The sequence below is a fragment of the Prionailurus bengalensis genome, chromosome C1, assembly GCF_016509475.1.
Source record: "Prionailurus bengalensis isolate Pbe53 chromosome C1, Fcat_Pben_1.1_paternal_pri, whole genome shotgun sequence".
Classification (NCBI taxonomy): Eukaryota; Metazoa; Chordata; class Mammalia; order Carnivora; family Felidae; genus Prionailurus; species Prionailurus bengalensis.
The window spans coordinates 59,009,672-59,028,726 of NC_057345.1; the positions used below are offsets into that span (position 1 = coordinate 59,009,672).

The 19,055-nt window shown below is 34.0% G+C and overlaps 1 protein-coding gene across 3 annotated transcripts; it reads right to left on the reverse strand.

The window, feature by feature from the left end:
- Nucleotides 1-1,459: 1,459 nt before the first annotated feature.
- On the reverse strand, nucleotides 1,460-18,961 carry ZRANB2 (zinc finger RANBP2-type containing 2). Of its 3 annotated transcripts, XM_043575272.1 has the most exons (11): nucleotides 18,784-18,961; nucleotides 16,351-16,403; nucleotides 16,151-16,259; nucleotides 14,985-15,067; nucleotides 10,567-10,643; nucleotides 10,140-10,274; nucleotides 8,872-9,041; nucleotides 7,067-7,153; nucleotides 4,994-5,152; nucleotides 3,857-3,930; nucleotides 1,460-3,311 (listed from the first exon to the last, which is right to left on the reverse strand). In XM_043575272.1, exons 1-10 carry the CDS (start codon nucleotides 18,837-18,839, stop codon nucleotides 3,897-3,899), a joined length of 963 nt encoding a protein of 320 aa, XP_043431207.1. In that variant the 5' UTR covers nucleotides 18,840-18,961; the 3' UTR covers nucleotides 1,460-3,311; nucleotides 3,857-3,896. The 3 variants fall into 3 exon arrangements, with proteins under 3 accessions (XP_043431207.1, XP_043431206.1, XP_043431209.1); XM_043575271.1 differs by lacking the exon at nucleotides 3,857-3,930; XM_043575274.1 differs by lacking the exon at nucleotides 1,460-3,311 and having other exon boundaries at nucleotides 3,878-3,926.
- Between the last annotated feature and the right edge of the window lie 94 nt (nucleotides 18,962-19,055).

Below are 19,055 nucleotides of genomic sequence, written 5' to 3' on the forward strand. Positions count from 1 at the left end.
CTCTGAAGGTGGGCTGTACCTGGTAACTTGCTTCCAAAGGATGGAGTAGGTAAGGGAAAAATACTAACTACAATGATGAATTTGGGCAAATTTGGATATTATGTACCAGATATTTGATGAGAAAGTAACTTTCCCTGATATTCTTTCCAACTCCCCCATTCTAATCACAAGAAAAAAACCAGACTAATTTAGAATAGGGGAGTATTCGCCAGGACATCCAGCCAATACTCCTCAAGACTGTCAAGTTAGAATGAAAAGCTGTCAAACCACAGGTGACTGCAGAGATAGGACAACTAAGTGCACTGTGGTATCCTGGACTGAATCCTAAACAGAGTAATGGAAAATGGTGAAATTCACATGAAATCTGGATTGTAATTAATAGTAATAATTCAATATTGGTTTCTTAGTTTTGTCAAAAGTGTGTGGTAATGTGTTAATGATGGTGAAAACTGGGTGGGGGTATACTGGAACTGTACAATTTCTGCAGCTTTTCTGTAAATCTAGTTATAAAATTGGTGTCTATCTGATCTGCCTACCTACAAATAATGACTGAAATTAATACCATCTTACCACATCACTAGATTAAAAGACATCTGACCATTTTGGCTTTGGTTATGAGAGAGAATACTGAAATTTGCCATCAGACTTGAAAGTAAATTCCTATTTAGCAACTTCTGCGGTTCCCATGGGCAAGTTTTAAATGTCTTTAAGTTGTAACCTTCCTTTTTGTAAAATACAAGATACACAACCATGTCTAAAAGTGGCAGGAAGAATCATATAATGCCTGTACATTTATTCATACCCTAAACTGTCTTAACTGAAACCATCCACTCTATTTTTCAGAAATAATAAAATTTCCAGTTCAGGAATGCTAAAAGGTAATGTGAAAACATCTCAGGACTGTATCAAAAAACAGGGCTGAGTGGAGAAATTCCCTGCCTTCTTATCAATATCTACAACAATGGCTGTGGATGCCAGAATACAAAAAATGAGATGTGAAACAAAGACTTTTTTACCTTTATAATTGCACAGAGAGGTGGTTTTTCTTACATTTTAGAGCTTGCCCTGAACTTAAAACATGACCAGATACCATGCACATATTATTTAAATGAAAGGATTCTAAATGAGAACTTAAGAACTTACTAATTAAAAGTTACTGAGTGTTATAAAGTCACAGTTTTACAAAGAATTCAAGAAGCACACTATGGAGTGCTATTTTACCACATGAAATGAAGTGTGGGATGTTGTTGATAGGAAACATTCAATTTGGGTATTCTCAATTAAAAAAAGTCACAAGAATTTCGAGTATCCATGGCTATAACTGATCATAGCTTTGGAATGTTTTAAACCAAGAACTCCTAAATATAACATGATGTTACAGAAAAATAAGTGAATATAAAGAATTTACAATGCATAATCAAATGTAACAAGACTGATTTGCTTAAAAATAAACATTAACTCAGAGCTTAAAAATTCTAATTTATTTCTCACAAATGCCACTTGATGCTTGATTCACAGCTTTATTTACATTTGTCTACAGCATCATTTCTTCATGAAATGAACTAGTACAGCTTAGTTAAACCAAATGAAATCATAATCATCTGAATTGTCTGTAAACTATCAGCTAAATTTATAACCTTGCATTTGCTTAGTACAGCCAAAGTTTCAAATACAGAAAGCACAAGAATAAACCAATGGTAACATGTAGACTCTAGAAGATCATCTGGGCAAATTTAGAAGGTGGACTTTCAAGAAGTCTGAGGCACAATACAAGAGAGTAAAAGTTCTTGTGCAACCTACAGTAAACGCAGCAAAGAAAATTAAGACATAAAAAAACAAGGGGAAGTTCATTGTAAAAATATTATCAAAATACTTGTACATAAGATATTTTGCTTTCATTTAGATCAGCTGAAGAGAAAAATCACTCATTTGAAAGTAAAAAACAAATAATTTTGTTTGGTCTGTCTACTAGATAACCTTAAAACTTTAAAATTTTTAATTGCAGTAGACAATAATTTAAAATTAAGGAAAACAAAAACAAAATGTGGGTACTGATCCCCATGACAAAAAGTCCCCAAGCACAATTTGTCGATTTCCCTTAACATACTTACCTTGCATTGTCACTGAAGATACTGTTAAGAGAAGAAACCTTTTTGTTTTTAAACCAGAGGACAAAATGTAGCTCAAGTGACCAGATTTTGAGAAATAAAACGAACTCTGTATTTTAAGCCATAAGTAATTTCAAATGAATAGGAACACTAAGTATTTCTGCCTGTCATGCAGAAATAAGCATTCATTTGTTACTCAGAAGAAAATTTTATGCAGTGTTTGAACATCTCAAGGCAAATAAATGTTCATTTAAATTCGCAATCTCTCTGCTGATCTTTCACCCAAAGAAATATACTTTAATTTGTTCCTCATTAACTACGACTTAACTTTATCGATACTACCATATGTGATAACCAGGTTTTTAAAAGATATCACATGAAGCTTCTTAAAATATTAAGATAAAAACATTTTGAAACGGATGTTTTTCTCATCAATATCAGTAAAGAGAGGAACCTGTTTGACATTTTTGCTCAAAATTATTGTCAGGAAAGGGAAAATGAATAACACCCCTTTCCTTCTGAAATTCACAAGATTTTTTTTCTTCATTAAATGTGGTGGTACAAAAAAGTAAAACTGGATAAAAGAGAGACAAAGATTCTAAGGCACCCTCAGCATAGGGAATTTCAAAATGAGAAAGTTTCCAGTTGGCTGTTTTCAACTAGTTTTACTTTTTGTGATAGGAATCCCTTTGACATAGATTCATAGGAACAGGTTGACTCCTTTTCCCAATTAACATAAACAGATTGTTTCCAACTACTTTACCACAGTCTTGCCTCCATGCCCAAAGTTCAGGCAAGCCTAGGTTATCCTGTCTTCAGTCAATAGTTCATATTCCGAAATGAAAAAACAAGAGTTCAAATTAGGAAACAAAGTACTCTGTCACAGCTGAAATGGTTTTAAATGAAATAGTTGTAAATAATGAATGATAAATAGAGTATCTATTTTAGGACATTATGGCTTAAAATACTATTTACTTTTAATTTCACAAATAAACACAGCTGTATTGTTGTGAAAAGCAATGAAAGGCATGCACCTCTACTAGCAGTTTTAGCACTTCTGACCAAGTAAGACACCAACTCCTTAAAAAATATGCTTCATGCACTGTACTGTTTTTTTTTTAGATGTAAATTTTAATACATTATTTCTTTTTTGAACTTGAACGGGAACCAGAATGGGATGATCCAGAAGATGACCTGTGGTGCCTGTAAGACATAATGGAGAAAGCAGATAATCTAGTAAACTAGAGCTGTTATCAGCATTCATTCATAAGACTGTGAGAATATAAAAAATAAAACCTCATTATGCTGACAGAATAATTAAAATATAAGATACAAACTTATACACATAAAATTAACTAGTGTTCAGACGTTGGATGTGAGCCCAGTAATAGCATAACCGTAATTTAAAATTCTCTATATTTTACAAGTATCTTCTCCTTTCAAGATATAGCCACCTCTCAATTATTTAAGATAATGAAGGAAAGCCTTGCAAAAATGTGTAAAATTACAGATAATATATAACAAAGGCATATAAACTTGGTAATGGAAGTGTGACTAAAATCAATCCCTGTGATACACTATATAGTGTGGTAAGTCTATATGTAAAACAAATACAGCAAGGCTTCTGTGTATGAGACTATATATTCATAAATAATTACGTTTTGGAAATCTAGGTCACACAAGATGATTGTACAATTAGTTATAGGGTTATATTCATGCAGCTAATATGAATAAGTCAATATATCAACCTGGGTAAAGTAGTGGTGTTCCGAGGGGTTGGCCCTGGGCTCAGGGTTGTTTAGTGTTTTCACCAATCACCTGGCTTATGGAATAGAGAACATGTTCATTAAGTTTAGATGACAACAAACTAGGGGGATTATATGTGGCTAAGATAAAAATTTGCAGAGTGGTAAGAAAGCAACAGAATGAGTTTCACTCAAGTACAGAGTAATTGTCTTACAAAAGAACAAACGCACATAAACAACACTAGTTGTGTGTAACCTTAATATCTAAACTTCAAAATGTGGAAAATTAATAATTCTGTACAAGAAGGAATCATGAGGTAATCCTACCGCTGAACCCAGCAATAATGAGACTACTTAATCCTTATTTTCACAAGTTGAAAGGATATGGAAAATTGGCAAAGATTACAAAAAGAAATCATTAAAAGTGCCTACATAATTAGATACTGAGAATGTAGAGAAAGTTAAAAACTGAGTAATTAGCCTGTTGCAAAAATGGCGGACAGATGACATCTGCACTCTACAAATTTTAAAGATGTCAATACCGATAAAGTGATCTAGTAAAGGTCTTTCTCTTAAAAAAAGGTAGAAAAGATTTGGACTGCCAAGATGAAAAATGTATTAGCTACAAGAACAACTTCCTTATATCTTTATAAAGGGCATAAAACAATAATTTGCCGTGGAAACGCATTTATACATATTTGAGAATAGATTTCCAATGATCTGAAAAGGTTAATTTTTTTTACTAGAGGCCCCAGATTTCTATTTATATTTAATGGAAAATCAAAATCATAAATACGTTTAAAAGTTAACTTCTAAATTACTTCAACATACAGCCTCTGAATTATAATCTTAAAAGACAGAAATAACCGAGAGTTGGCTATAATAATCATATGCAAAAATAAAAATTTAAACAATAAAATGATCAGATAGTGGAAGAGTGGTTTGATCTACAACTTTTCTAAGCAACCTGATCAAAGCACACACGATAAACAAAGTAATAAATGTTTTGAAGTTCAAAGTTGAAAAGTGTAATTTAAAATTGGAACAAAGGAGATAATGAAAATCTAATCCTTGACTAGAAAGTTTAATCTATTAAACACACTTAAGAACACCCATTCTTATTTCTACAGAAACCCAAACCTTTCGGGTGACCGTGATCTTGTTCGTCTTTTTTTGCGATCACCAGGTGAAGAAGATCTAGAACGACTTCTCTTTCTGTTCCTCTCAGGAGAAGATGATGAACTTGAATAAGATCTTTTTCGTGGGGAAGAAGAGCCCCTGTGGGACCTGGAGCTGGATCTTCATTGATTGAGAAACAAATCAAACATTTCATTAAAAGAAGAAATGAGGCAGATCGTTCAGCTAACAGCTCCAAAAATAAACAAATAGGATTTATAACTGAAAATTTTATAAGAAGGAATACTTACTGCATACTCAACAGAAGACTTCTGGTTCAATCACGAAAACAATTCTACTTAAGTACAATTACTTTAACATCATTTTTTTTAACATTCTAAGTGTTTATCACTTATAACTAAAGCAGAATTTTTTTAACTTGAGGCTATCATTTTAAAGTATACATAAATAGCAAAACCAAAAGGTAATTGCATTTGCATGACTTTATGACTAGAAAACACATTCTCCCATTTGGGAAAAAAATATGTAGGTTATATACAAATTCCCGAGGAAAATAAACATTACAATTCCTTGTGGAATTACGCAACTTATTAAGTTGCTCTAGAAAAGGCAAGGATAGGGGACAGAAATGAGAAAACAGTATTCAATTGCCAAATAATCAAAAAAATAAAATAAAATGAGTAACTTTAAAACTCTGATTTATATTAACAGTATTTTTATGAAGAAATACTATTCATGAAGTATGAAGTGTTGACATTCACATGTTTCAGGTAGAAGTAAATGTGCAAATGTTTAAATGCAAATTTTTTTCTTCATTTACATATTTTGGTTGAAGGAATTTAGCTCAAACTTCCCAAAAAATTCACCTTTGGGCTTAAAATAAAATCAGAAAGCCCAAAAGGAGAATTCTTTGGAAAGTTATAAGCAATGAAAAAAATGTTTGGGAAGAATATGAAGGCTGTTCTGTAAATCTTAATTCTAGTACTTCCCAAATGGAACTAGAACTTAAAGATCTTCACCTAAGAAGCACTCAAATAAAAGTACTAACACAATGATAATACACAATAACAATAAACTCATTTGCTCTCCATTTTGTACTGGCTTAATACAAGTTTGCATATCATTCTTCCTTTCATGTTAAATTGCAGTTGTGCTCTAATGCTACAGATTTGGCTCTATTAAATAGCATTTTTACCAAAAGAACTACCATTATGATTCAGGGTAAATTTCCACAGAAGTGGAATTTTAGTCATTTTCTTATTCTTGTTAGATGCTTTAAATAATAAATCAAAACTTAAAAAAAAGGCAGCATATTTTTACTAAGTTTAAAAAAACACTTTTAAGGAAGTAGACTAGTGTCATTTGCTTCTTCACAAACTGCTTCCCTCTACCCGTCAAACTAAATGCAACCTGAAGTTAACAGTAACGATTACCTAAGACCACATCCTACCTGACTAACCAACCATACTTCCTTATTTAGTCTGTAGAATTCAAGAGGAGTGCTTGTTCTAGGCATAGTGTTTGTGTAAAATTTTATATTTATAATTTTTATAATAGTGTTAATATTACAAAAAAATAGAAATGGGTACAAGACATTCCAGAAACTTTATCTGATATAAATGACAAAATAGTTTCTGCAAATATTGAAACAACTGCCCTACAAAACAATCTGTTTTGAGGCAAGGTTAATTTTCTTCCTTTCAAAAACACAGTGAACTTTTTCTCTGCATATCTGTAATTTTATTTGAATTACTGCAAACATAACTTTACTAGAGATCTGGTGATAAGACTCTGCTCCATCTTCCTATTTCATCACATTTTAGCTAGTACAAAAATAACAAACCTTGCATAATGCAAAATAGCAGCCTTAATTCAATCATGGGAATGTCTTGGCACACTGCTGGCAATGGAAACATCTCATGGTGAGAAAATTAAGCCGAGGCAAGTGCATTAGTTTCTAATGCTAAAATAAAATTGACAAGTAGAAGCAAAATAAGAGGAAAAAAAGCAGCAACGCCTTCTGCAGCCTTAAATATTTTTTCTCTCTGCTTTACAGAGAGATGCTACCTCATTCACCTTGATTTCGACCCACGAGATCTCGAACGTTCTCTGGAAGTGGAACGAGATCTTGACTGCGAACTGGAAGAGCTTCTTGAACGGGACCTGGAACAACATGGAAGGATTTTTTTTTCCAGGACCACTTAAATGAACTTTGTGATATGAACACTGAAAGAAAAATGTATATTAGAGTTCATTTTCATATAAAAAGACAACTATTTGAGATACACATTTTCAGAACAAAATATTTTAAGGTAATATTACTTAAATACTTATGCCAAAACTTAAGCTAACATTTAAAAAGAAAACCAACTATCACTTCCCAAGTTTGACTAAATTGCTCTTAAAATCACTCAAAATTGTACAAATAAAAACACTAAGCATTATCTCACTTCATTAACATTGAATACTTTCTGTTCACAATTTTTAAAGCAACCTAGGACTTACACATCCAGGAATTTTGAATGCTGCTGTTTATAATTTAACTTCTCTGATACATCTCTATCAATTTCCCTTAGAAAATTCCTTGTTTCCTCAGTCTCTAGCTAGTATGATACTGTAAGTATGATGACATGTATATATGTTTAACTGTTTTTCTATCTACTCAAAGGTTAAAGAATTAAAGAGAAAATACATTAACAATCCTGTCTTAGGTAATTATATTACCTTTAATTTACCCCTTAAAATAATACTTTGTAGAAAAAGATTACTATTGACATCTTAAAATTACTATCTTTATAATTACTTTTGTAAGCTTTCAGGCTTTATAGTGCTCAAATAAAAACTTATCTAATTTTTCTTTTCTAGAGAATGGGTATGCATGTGCACTCAAGCGGGGGATGGTGCAGGATGGGGGGGGCAGGGAGATGGGGGAGGGGGAGATAAGGGAGGAGGGAGGGGGAGGGAGGGGGGAGAGAGAGAGAATGAATGAATGAATGAGAATGAGAATATCTTAAGCAGGCTCTAAGCTAAGTGTAGAGCCCAACGCCGGGCTTGATCCCACAACCCTGGGATTATGACCTGAGCCAAAATCAAGAGTCAGACATTCAGCGGACTAAGACACCCAGGTGTCCCCCAAATTATCTGTTAAGTGCTCAATTAGCTAATATTTTGACCCTTAAAAACCATTAAAATCCACTGCCCATGATTTCACTGGATCATGAACAGGAATTGTTCATGGGAACATTGTTTACACAAAGATACTGCTTTTACTCACTTGAATTTTCATTGTTGACTACACAACCAGGTAATATTCAAATTTTACGTTACTAACAAAATAATATTCAAGTACAACACCAAGTAAATCTTCTTTTTCCTGGACATCTCAAGATAATGAGCATTAAGCCAATATAACTAATATGGCTGAATCGGCTCCTTCATTCGGAATACCTCTATTAAATCATTAAAACACTGTATAGCAAGCAATGATTTAATTAGGGTCTAGAAAATTGCTACACTAGCCTTTAACATAATTAGTAAAAATATAAATCTTAAATTTACTTACAAATTTCTAAATGTAAACTACCTATTTAATCAAGTAGCACTATATATAATAATTTAAATGAATTTTTTAAAATCTATGTTAATAAAAAGCATGGTGATAAAAATGGACCAAGGGAAGTTTCATATTAAAACTCTGCATTTCTGAAAATATTGGACAATAACTTCATGGCACTAAGAAAAAATTATTTTATAAAAGTTGACTTGAATGAAATCTCAAATAAAAAGGAAAGCTTATTCAGTCAAGAAAAACAAAATTTATAAATAAAGAAGTTAGATACTGACATTTTGACTGGTGTTACCCTTGACCTGTACCCGTTTACCTGGACCTAGACCTTGAACTTGAGGGGGAGGATGAGCGTGATGAAGATCGTGAATGTGAAGATCGAGACTTTGAGCGACTTCGTCTGTTAGATTTCTTTTTATTACTATCTTCTTCTTCACTGGCATCAAGATTATACTTTGAGAGATCAGCATCATCTTCATCCTCATCCTAACAAAAATTCAGTCAATTATTTAGACATTTGGATATTAATGCTATCTATGAGGAATGATAAACAGTCCTGTGTATTGGACACCTCCATATGGATATGTGATGTCATCAACATCTCAGCAAATCCTCAATCCTAAAAATCTGCCTACTATATTCCTCATCTCAACTAAACAGACTGGTTATTTCAGACATTCCAAAGAAGTAATCCTAGAAATCATACTTATTTCCTCTTTTTCTGTCACAGTGTATGACCAGGTAAGCAGTCAAAAATTTTCAATTTTAACCCCTTTACTATGTATTACAGTATAACCTTTAGGTGGTCTTCCTAACTCTAGAAATCCATTCTGCTTCCCCTACATCTCAACATACTGAACCAGTCACCCCCCTGAACCAGGTCAGATAAACATACCTCATTTGTTTCTTACAAGCTTTAAAAATTGTTCCACGCTGATTTGTTTAGTTGCATTTGAGGGCCTCTTATGATCAGACCCCAAAGTGTGTACCCTCAATCTGGATCTATACATAAGGCCATAAAACTTTACACTTTGGACTCAGAGAATAAATACCACCTGATGGTGGTGCCCCTTACCATTCTCCCCTCTGCTCTAACCACACTGGCTTATGTATGATTTTTTTTTAACATTGCTGGTTTGTTCCCTATTAAGTGACCTCTATTTACGTTCTCTGCCTGAAAGTGTTCTGACCACAGCTCTTGTAGCAACTAATATCATTCTATCATTCAAATCTCAGCTCAAATTTCACCTCCTCAAAAATCCTCCATCCACTGAAACCAAAGTAGCTCTTCTCATGATCCGTTACCATGTGTCTTTATAACATAATTGCTTTCTAAATTATCTTGTTCATTTATGTCTTTCCCCTCTAGAATTTAAGTTCCATTAAAAGAAGGGTGGCTCTTAGTTATTACTCTATCTCCAGAGCTAGAATAGTGTTTGACAGAGTGGACGCTCAAAACCCTTGTGAGAACTAATGAATACACAGAACATAATCTTCACTATGGGACAAAGATCGTCAAAAGGATTCATGTTATAACATAGCTCCAAAAAGACTAAGAACAAATAAGACAAGGAAATCATTTACCTCATCTAATTTATATTTAGAAAGATCTTCATCCTCATCCTCTTCTTCTCCCTCAGATTCTTTATCTTCAACTTCCTTTAAAATAGATGCAGGACCAACTGCCTTCCCCCTGTATTTTTTCTTTTTACGTCCAAACTAGAGAAAAAAATTTCATGATATTGCTGTCAGCTGAAAATATTTAAAATCACTATTTTTTCCTAAGAAATTACTTTTATATGTTTCGGTCAATATGTATTTTTTTAAGTTAATTTTAACAACAATTATATATTTAAGTCAATTATGACTTAAAAAATGGTAAGCTGCTTTAGAAGAATCAAAGTACACTTATAAAAAATAAGATACATTTAGTATTATTCCTTCTCAGTTAAAATAGTTTTGAACAGGTTTTCTAATTTGTATTCAACCTGCACACTAATGTATAGCTTACCTCATCATATTCACCATCAGATTCTTCTCTTTCTATATATTCAACATTTTCTCTTTCATTAAAACCACCACCATAACCTAAAAGGGGAGGGGGCATAAACTATTATCCTAGGACAATTCATTAAAATAATGAAAATATATATATCCAACAACATCACCTCCAAGCAACAGAGAAAAAGAAAAATCTCATCAATGACATTTGCCTATCTAATAAATTACTAGTTTAAAAAAAAGCGTATTAAAAAAACATCACTACAGAAAACAGTGTCCAAGTTAGATACCTTAGCTGAAAAAGCCCTATTGCTACACTTCTAGTTCTTCTCATTCTCAATTTCAAAATGTCCTGTATTACTTAGCTTATGCATGGAATACATGGGTGGAAAACATTTATTCATATCTCTGCCATAACCAAGTTTCATAATGACTTTCTTCTGTAGTTCATCATAATTCTTCCGGGAAGAGTGTGCTAAGAACACAGACTCAAAATTTCACAGATTACCAGTTGCAGATAGTCTGAAATCTTTTGATGTATTGAAATTTTGCTGGGCTAAAATGTAGCTAGGGCTTGGAATATTCCTAATTATACAAATACAATGACATAATAAAGGACATCCAAATTGGTTTTAATACAATTATTTTTAATGTATTGTTAAAAGTCACTCAGGTTCTCTGAATTAACCAGTAAACTTTTATTTTTTTTTATTTTTTAAATTTTTTTTAATGTTTATTTTTGAGACAGAGACAGAACATGAACGGGGAGGGTCAAAGAGAGAGGGAGACACAAAATCTGAAACAGGCTCCAGGCTCTGAGCAGTCAGCACAGAGCCCAACGCAGGGCTTGAACTCACAGACTGCGAGATCATGACCTGAGCCAAAGTCAGACGGACGCTTAACCGACTGAGCCACCCAGGCGCCCCAACCAGTAAACTTTTAAAGTGAAAATATTCTATTAAAAAATAATCAAGTTCAGCAAACCACTATTCTTTCACGTCACAACCAACATCTACAATTAGGTGAGATTTTTCACATAAGCTTAAGAGAAGGTGAAGTTAATTTTAGAGAAAGTGAGGGAATTTTGAACTAAATCTCCCACTGAAAAAATAGAGAGGTATGTGGGCAAAAGCAACATAATCTAACTATTGCACATACTGCAGAGCAGTACCAGCACATAAAGTCAGTGTTTCTGGGATTTAAGGATTTCATGAACCAGCAAAATGCTAAATACATTTATAAACAAAAAAGTATTCTTAAAGAATTTAGGATGTATGACTTTAAATTTACTAATCACAGGCATTTAAAAAATGATCACTTACCCTATCATCTTTTTCTGACAGTCACAAATAGAAAGTACATTAACTGTCTGAACAAAATAATGTAATAAATTTAACTTTAAAAAAACATCACATTAATCTTGTTTTCAATATACTTTGTACCAGCGAAAACTGCAATGTGTCGGTATTTCTCTCTCAAATAATTGCAATATGACTCCTTGCCTCCTCCTCCTACCTTATTTCAGAGACCATATGGATTTTAATTGTAATATACAAGAATTTTCTTTTGTTTCTGTAAGGATGACATACGAATGAGAAATGTATTAAATACAGTTACAACTTTCTTTAGTAAAATCTTGGCTCCAGTTTTTCAGAAATCAAATATAAAAAACCAAAAACAAGTACAAATGGGTATACGCTGAACCTCAAGAAAACAGCTCACACATTTAACGCTAATTATAGATTACAAACTCCGTGGAAAGTTATTACATCAACATGTCCTGAGATTAAGATATGAATACTCTGATAAACAACAAATTTTAAGAGATAACTAATGATAAAGATCTAATAAGCATCAAAATACTTAAAAGTAGGAGAAAAAAAAAATCCACAGTATCTAGATGGAAAATAATTCACATAGGGGGAAAAAAAAAAAGCAAAGTGAACAAATACAATACAACAGCATGATTGTCCTTAGGCCAGTAGGACAGAAAAATGCCTGAATAAACTAGACTGTTAATATGTGGAACATGTGAAAATATTAAAACAACCCTACTTAACACCAACAGACTTTTAAGAGTTCTCTGTTCACATTTAGTAATCTATACTTGAAAAATGATAGAGCAAATAAATTAAGGCAAGATTTAGACGTTAACTGTTACACATAATTTTGCATAGGTACGTAAGGACAATTACTTTAAAATAAACATCATAGCAAATATAAAGCTATTCTCATCTCATACGGGCTACAGAAAAAAAAAAAAAACCTAGTAATTTAACAAGGACGTTGCTAACATGTAACTATTCAAAAACTAGGAGAATAGGTGCGCTTGGGTGGCTCAGTTGGTTAAGTGTCCAATTCCTGATTTCGGCTCAAGTCAGGGTCTCACGGTTCAGTTCATGGGTTTGAGCCCTGCCTGGAGCTCCACGCTCACAGCATGGAGCCTGCTTAGGATTCTCTTTCCCTCTCTCTCTGCCCCGCCCCCACTTGTGCACATGATCTCTCTCAAAATAAACATTAAAAAAAAAAAAAGAATTGTACAAAATTATTTGTACAATTATTTAATGTGATAATGCAAAGTCAGCAATCTTTCAGTAGTGCATGAAGTTTTCTTTTATTCACAAACTATCCCACGCTTAGGAAATGTTCTCCAGAACCCTGGACTTCCTTACTAAAAATAGCAGAGACACTAGAGAGCAATGCTATAGGTTATTTCACAACTTCAACTGCGACCAGCAAAGACAACTGGTTATAGCCAGGGAAGTGGGAATGGCTCAAGACAACAGAATCACAGAAAGAAAGAAAAAAAAAAGAGTGAGTAAAGAAAAAGTGAGAAGGTATCAAACTTTGAGGACTTTAGTTGTTACACTACTGCTCTTACAATAGTGCAAACTTAAAGGAGAAATCACAAAATAGGTCAGAGAATATGAGTAGATAAAAGGCTTTTTGGAAATACAATTTAAAAAACTTAAAGATTCTGGACTTTATCCTAAAAACAAGTTTTATTTATTTTTATTTTAGAGAGTGAGCAAGCAAGCAGGGGAGAAGGGCAGAGGGAGAGACAGACAATCTTAAGCAGGGCCCACGCTCAGCATAGAGCCTGATGTGGGGCCAGATGCCAGGACCCTGGGATCATTACCTAAAATGAAATTAAGAGCTGAACACTCAACCGACTAAGCCTCCCAGGCACCTGAAAACTGTTTTAAACATATGGAGCTTTTAGTTTGGAAAACAAAATATCTCTGGCTGCAACTGGGCAGGAGGGGAGTATGTACAGACAGAAACTAAGACAAGATATAGTGGTATCCTTATCTAGGGTAGTCATTGAAAAGAATTTTGAGGGGAGTAGAGGAGAGATAAGGAGTTACTAAGAAGGACATTTAGGTTTCTGTCTTATGCAACAAGCATATGGTGCGTGGTACTAATCATGAGAAAGAGATCACTAGAAGAGGGCCAGGTCCTGGGGGAAACTCATGAGTTCGGTTTGGATATAATAAGTTTGACATTTACTTGGTGATGTTGAATAGACAGCTGGATATATGGGTCAAAGAAGTCTCAGCTGAAGACACACATTTGGGTATCATGGTGTGCTGAAGTCACTTAAAGTTAGGACTTAGAAAGAAAACTGAGGGACTGGGTCTTGAAGAACCCCAACATTCTGTGGTCAGGTAGAAAGGGATGGCCCTAAAAAGGACACAAAATAAACTATCAGAAAAAAGATGAAAAAAACATAAGATATATACCTTAAGAGGTGAATGAAAGAAAGGAAACTCTTATCAGAAGGCCTCAATCTGTCCAATAAGTACAAAGGTTTAGAATGAGAAGAGTAGGGTGGACTTGAGGATTACAAAAGGAAAAATATCTAGGACATTAGGTTATAATGTTCTCACATGTGACAGTATCACAAAAAATTAAAATTAAAAAAAGAACGAGGGGAAGAAAACAAGAATTTGCTAAAGTCTAGAAGGGCCAAGTCCAGATGATTCTTAAAGGGCTAGTGAGTCTTCCCTCTGCCCTTATTAATGTTCACTATTTGTTAGCACAGAGCTCTCTAATGTTATACTCTGTAAACTGTGATACTGTTAAACAGAAAACGACTTTGTGTATGGCAGAAAAACATTAAGGTAAAAAAACCTAAGGGCAGAACAGACAGAATCCTCAATTACTGTACTCTTATAAGAAGGTGACAGAACTGCTAATTCAAATTTTATTTCTTTTAAGATCACTTAGGGGCACCTGGGTAGCTCAGTGTGTTAAGCATCTGACTTGATTTGGCACAGGTTATGATATCCTGGTTCATGAGATTGAGTACCAGATTGGGCTCTGTGCTGGCAGCATGGAGACTGCTTGGGATTCTTTCTCTTTCTCAAAATAAATAAACATTAAAAAAAATTAAAGTCATTTCGTTAGAATGTGATTGAATTTTACCTGTTCTTTCTTCTAACTTAGCATACTTTGGAGTATTACACATGTTACACTCTGATCTTCTGGCCCAATTCACGTTACTGCACCTTTGGAACGGAAAAATACCAAATTAGTAGACTATAACACAAGAAAGAGTTAATTTCTAGACAGTTTAGAATTTTAAAATAAAAACTAGGATAAAACCACTACCATAAAGAAATATTTATTAAGGATAATGTAAACAAAGAAAACGTACTAGTGCACATTTTCTAAGAGAAAATATGGATTCCAACAAGACAACTATTTAAGCAGAAGCAAAAGCTAAACAGTATGAAGAGTGCCTTTGTCATTTTTTGAAAAATAGGAGACAAATTATATATACACAGATTTTGATGTCTTAGAGGGAAAAATCACCTTTTAAAGGTTTTACTAATTTCTCAGTCTCCAAATTTACCTCAAAAGACAGCAAAGTTATTTATACCTTCTAAATAACGTCAAAAAAATTTTTTTCTTTTGAGGAATCAGTTCAAGCACTAAATTTCACAGCATACCAAATCCAGTGACCTAATCTGTTGACAAAAAATTTTCCAGTACAATTTTAATCCATATAGGATCAGAAATTTATGTATGGCCCTCTTCTGATTCAGTCCTTTTTTATATATTTGATTCATCTGCACAACAGAAAAGATGGAAGTTGGAAAAATATCTATACAGAACTTGAAAATCAAACATATTAAGAATGCCTAATTACAGATATTTATGACACACAACTTATGATTCTAAAATTACTCTGTAAACAGGCAAAATGAATTTTAAGTGTATTTCACATTAATGATAGCAGCTAAAAGTTTTCATATTTTTTAATAGAAAGAAGTAGGCTTTGATGATTTTAAATAGCCCTTCATCCTTTTTTTGAAATGCAAGCTTACCTTAAGCATTCATTTACTGGTATACATAATCCATCATAGTATAAACTAATACTACCATTAAAAAAATAGAATTTTTAAAAGTTCTTTATACTTCTATACAGACTAAACTTCTATACTTCAGCTACAGACTAAACAGTACACAGATCTTTGACTTAGAAGGTTTCCTCAAGTTTGTCAATGTGACAAAGAATTGGAAATATTAACAAGTAGTGGCTAGATATGTTACTATGGAAGAAAAAGTGGATAATTTAAAACACATACGTTTTGCACTGCCAGTCATTAGCACTAAAAAGGCCCCGGCTCTTTTCTGCAAGTGTCTTTCCTATTTCAGTACCCCCAGCTTTCATCATCTTAGCCTCAGTTGTTTTCTCTGAAAATAGGAAAATGATACATGATTAATCTGGGGAAATTTTAAAAATGATCTGTATACAGTCTTAAAAGAAGCTTCCTTAAATGCTTACCCCGACCACATCTATTACAGCTGGTTCTTCTAGCAAAGTTTACATTTCCACATCTGAAAATAAAGTAAAAGATATTCAGAAAGAGATTTAAAACTGAAGAATTTTTAAAATTCTTTATACACAACTTTTTAATGATCCCTTACTATACACCTACATCCAGAACTTCTCTGACACCATCTCAGTCATGTTAATGTCAATGTTAACTACGAAAAAAAAATCATCACAATTTAGGTGGAAAAAAATAAAAGATAAATATAAAATTTAAGTCAAAAGTCCAGGATAAGAAACTCCAATCTTTCACTATCTAGTTACGTGATCCTAGTAAGTCGCTTAAGATTTCTGTGTTTCAGTGTTCTATTAGCACATATGATTGATGACAACAAAATCCCCTTAGCAAAGCTGAAGTGAGATATCCACTTTAGCAATTACTGAGGAGGCACCAGAGTTAGAAACAAAACCAAAACAACTTCAAAGTAATTCCTAGTATAGAAAATAAGGAAATACATACAAAAATGTGTTAAGTATGATAAGAAATACATAATCCTAAGGATGGACCAGTGGGGAGAATATAGTTTCATGGGTCTTGATAAAATGCTCTTTTTACAAGCAGAAGATAGAATGGTAAGGAAAGATGATAGGTTATATGGACTAAAAACATACACAGGTTCAATAACTATAAGGAAATGGGAGTTGTGTAGGGGCATTTACCAAACCTCTGAAACCTAGTTGAAAAAAGTAACAACCACAACCAATAAACCCAACATATGGAGTAACACAGTGTCACTTTATGTTTATATTCAGCAAACTTAAGTAAACAAAAAACTTATCAAGTTCATTTACATGGTCTTGATAGTGATCTGCATATTGGTAAAACCATGTTAAATGCTGAGTGATATACAAAGCTTAAATTTTAAAAAAACTGATTACTTTTCTTTGAAAATACATATCTGAATATACACATTGTAGAAATATTCTATTCATCTTTGTAATTGAGTTGAATGCACTTAGACACCTACTTCAAATATTTGTGTATGCTGTCATTAATGACACTGTCAAAGGTAAATCATTGTACAAGTAATCAATCAGTAACATTAAAATCAGAAGTTGTGCTATACCTTTTGAATGGTTTCAATAGTATTTACCACTGAGCAATGGTATTCATAGCATATGAATTGGTCCCATTCAATACTGTCAGATACACCTGATCCTTCAGATCATCCTAACCTTTATGCAAATAGGCGATCAACTTGTTATGAAATAAACACAATATTTCATTTAAACTACTTACAAGGTGGTCAGAAGTCAAATACCGAGGAAATGTGGACTTATCTCCGTTACGGACATTAGATAATTTAATTCTCTTAAACTAAAACCAATAGCTACCAATTAAGAGTATCTGCTGTATTTCATTGCTCTACACACTATGCTATCCTATATTCATTGAAAGGGAGCTATTCTATTTTTTTTTTTTTTAGTAGAGTTAAATAACCTACTTAAAGTTACATATCTGTAAGCAAGGGAACTGGAATTAAACCCACATTTGTTTGCTTCAAAGTTTCTCTGTGAATTTTTATCTTTGGCTAGCCTAAGGACAAGAAATCTGAGACTTTTATTTGAACGTGAGTTGTGCGTTCAATTTTTGGACAACTACTTTCCATGTGTTTCCAAACAGGTACATGTATTTGAGCACCCTCCAAAATAATCTAGCAATTTAATAGAGCACACAGACTTCAGCAGCAATGTCAAAAGGCTGAGCCACTAAACACGTGCTTCTCTGCTGCAGGCATCTCCAGGCAAGCAGAAACACAGGCCTCCTGCCTTTCGGCTCTAAGCAGGCGAAACGTTCGATTCTCGTGGGGAAATTAAAGATTATTAGAGAAAAAAGTCAGAATCTCCTAAATCCAAGAAGGGTAGCGTTTAGGGGCAAGTATAAACAGTATGGGAGAAAACGGAAATTAAAAAGCAAACAAACAAAAAAACAAAAAAACACAACAAGGCGAATTATGAAAAAACAAAAAACGAGTTCGAGAAAGCAGCTTCCCGCGAACAAAAGTAAAGTTCTGCAGGAAAAAGTCACGTGGGGCAGATCCAATAGCAAGCTGGCCACGACTCTGTAGATTTCCTTATCGCTGAAACCTGGCCGAGGCGGGGGTGGGGTGTGGGGGCAAAAGGTAGGCCATCTCGCTCTCGAAAAAGAGGGGCTGTCTTGGAGAGTTGATGTCGAAGAAACTTGGAAGACATTCTCAAAACAAAGGCTCCCGAAATACCTCATCGAGAAGAGGCTGGAGCCTTCTTCCCGCCTGGGAGCCGGCGGTTCGCCTTCTCAACCCGGCCTGAGGTACTGGAGACCATAAAAACGGAAAACGCCGAAACAACCCGAGAAAGCCTCCACCGTTAAACCCTGCCCCAATTCGGGACCCTTCATGAACTCACTTTTTGTCAGGGCAAATCCAGTCACCGTCACTGACTCGGAAATTCTTAGTCGACATCTTGGACGCCGCCACCACAGCCACCCGCAGCTACGTCTTCGCAGGAGGAAGCGGGCAGGGGACTTTCGGCACTCCGGGGCTGTCTCCAAGACGCCTGATTCTGACGCACCACTGCACCAGGCTTGATAATGAGGACACTCGGCCGGGATTGAGTTTGAACGTTATTGTCTAAAGTAAAATGCTTGTGCGACTGTTTCCTGGCCGAAGGAATTATAG

Excerpts from the sequence above, each read along its gene's own strand:
- ZRANB2 (XM_043575271.1), bottom strand. The coding sequence starts at position 18,839 with ATGTCGACTAAGAATTTCCGAGTCAGTGACGGTGACTGGATTTGCCCT. Across the intron at positions 5,153-7,066 it reads TCTCGTGGGTCGAAATCAAG|ATCCAGCTCCAGGTCCCACA; the intron begins GTGAATGAGGTA and ends CAATCAATGAAG. Across the intron at positions 3,312-4,993 it reads AGATCACGGTCACCCGAAAG|GCACCACAGGTCATCTTCTG; the intron begins GTTTGGGTTTCT and ends TATGTCTTACAG.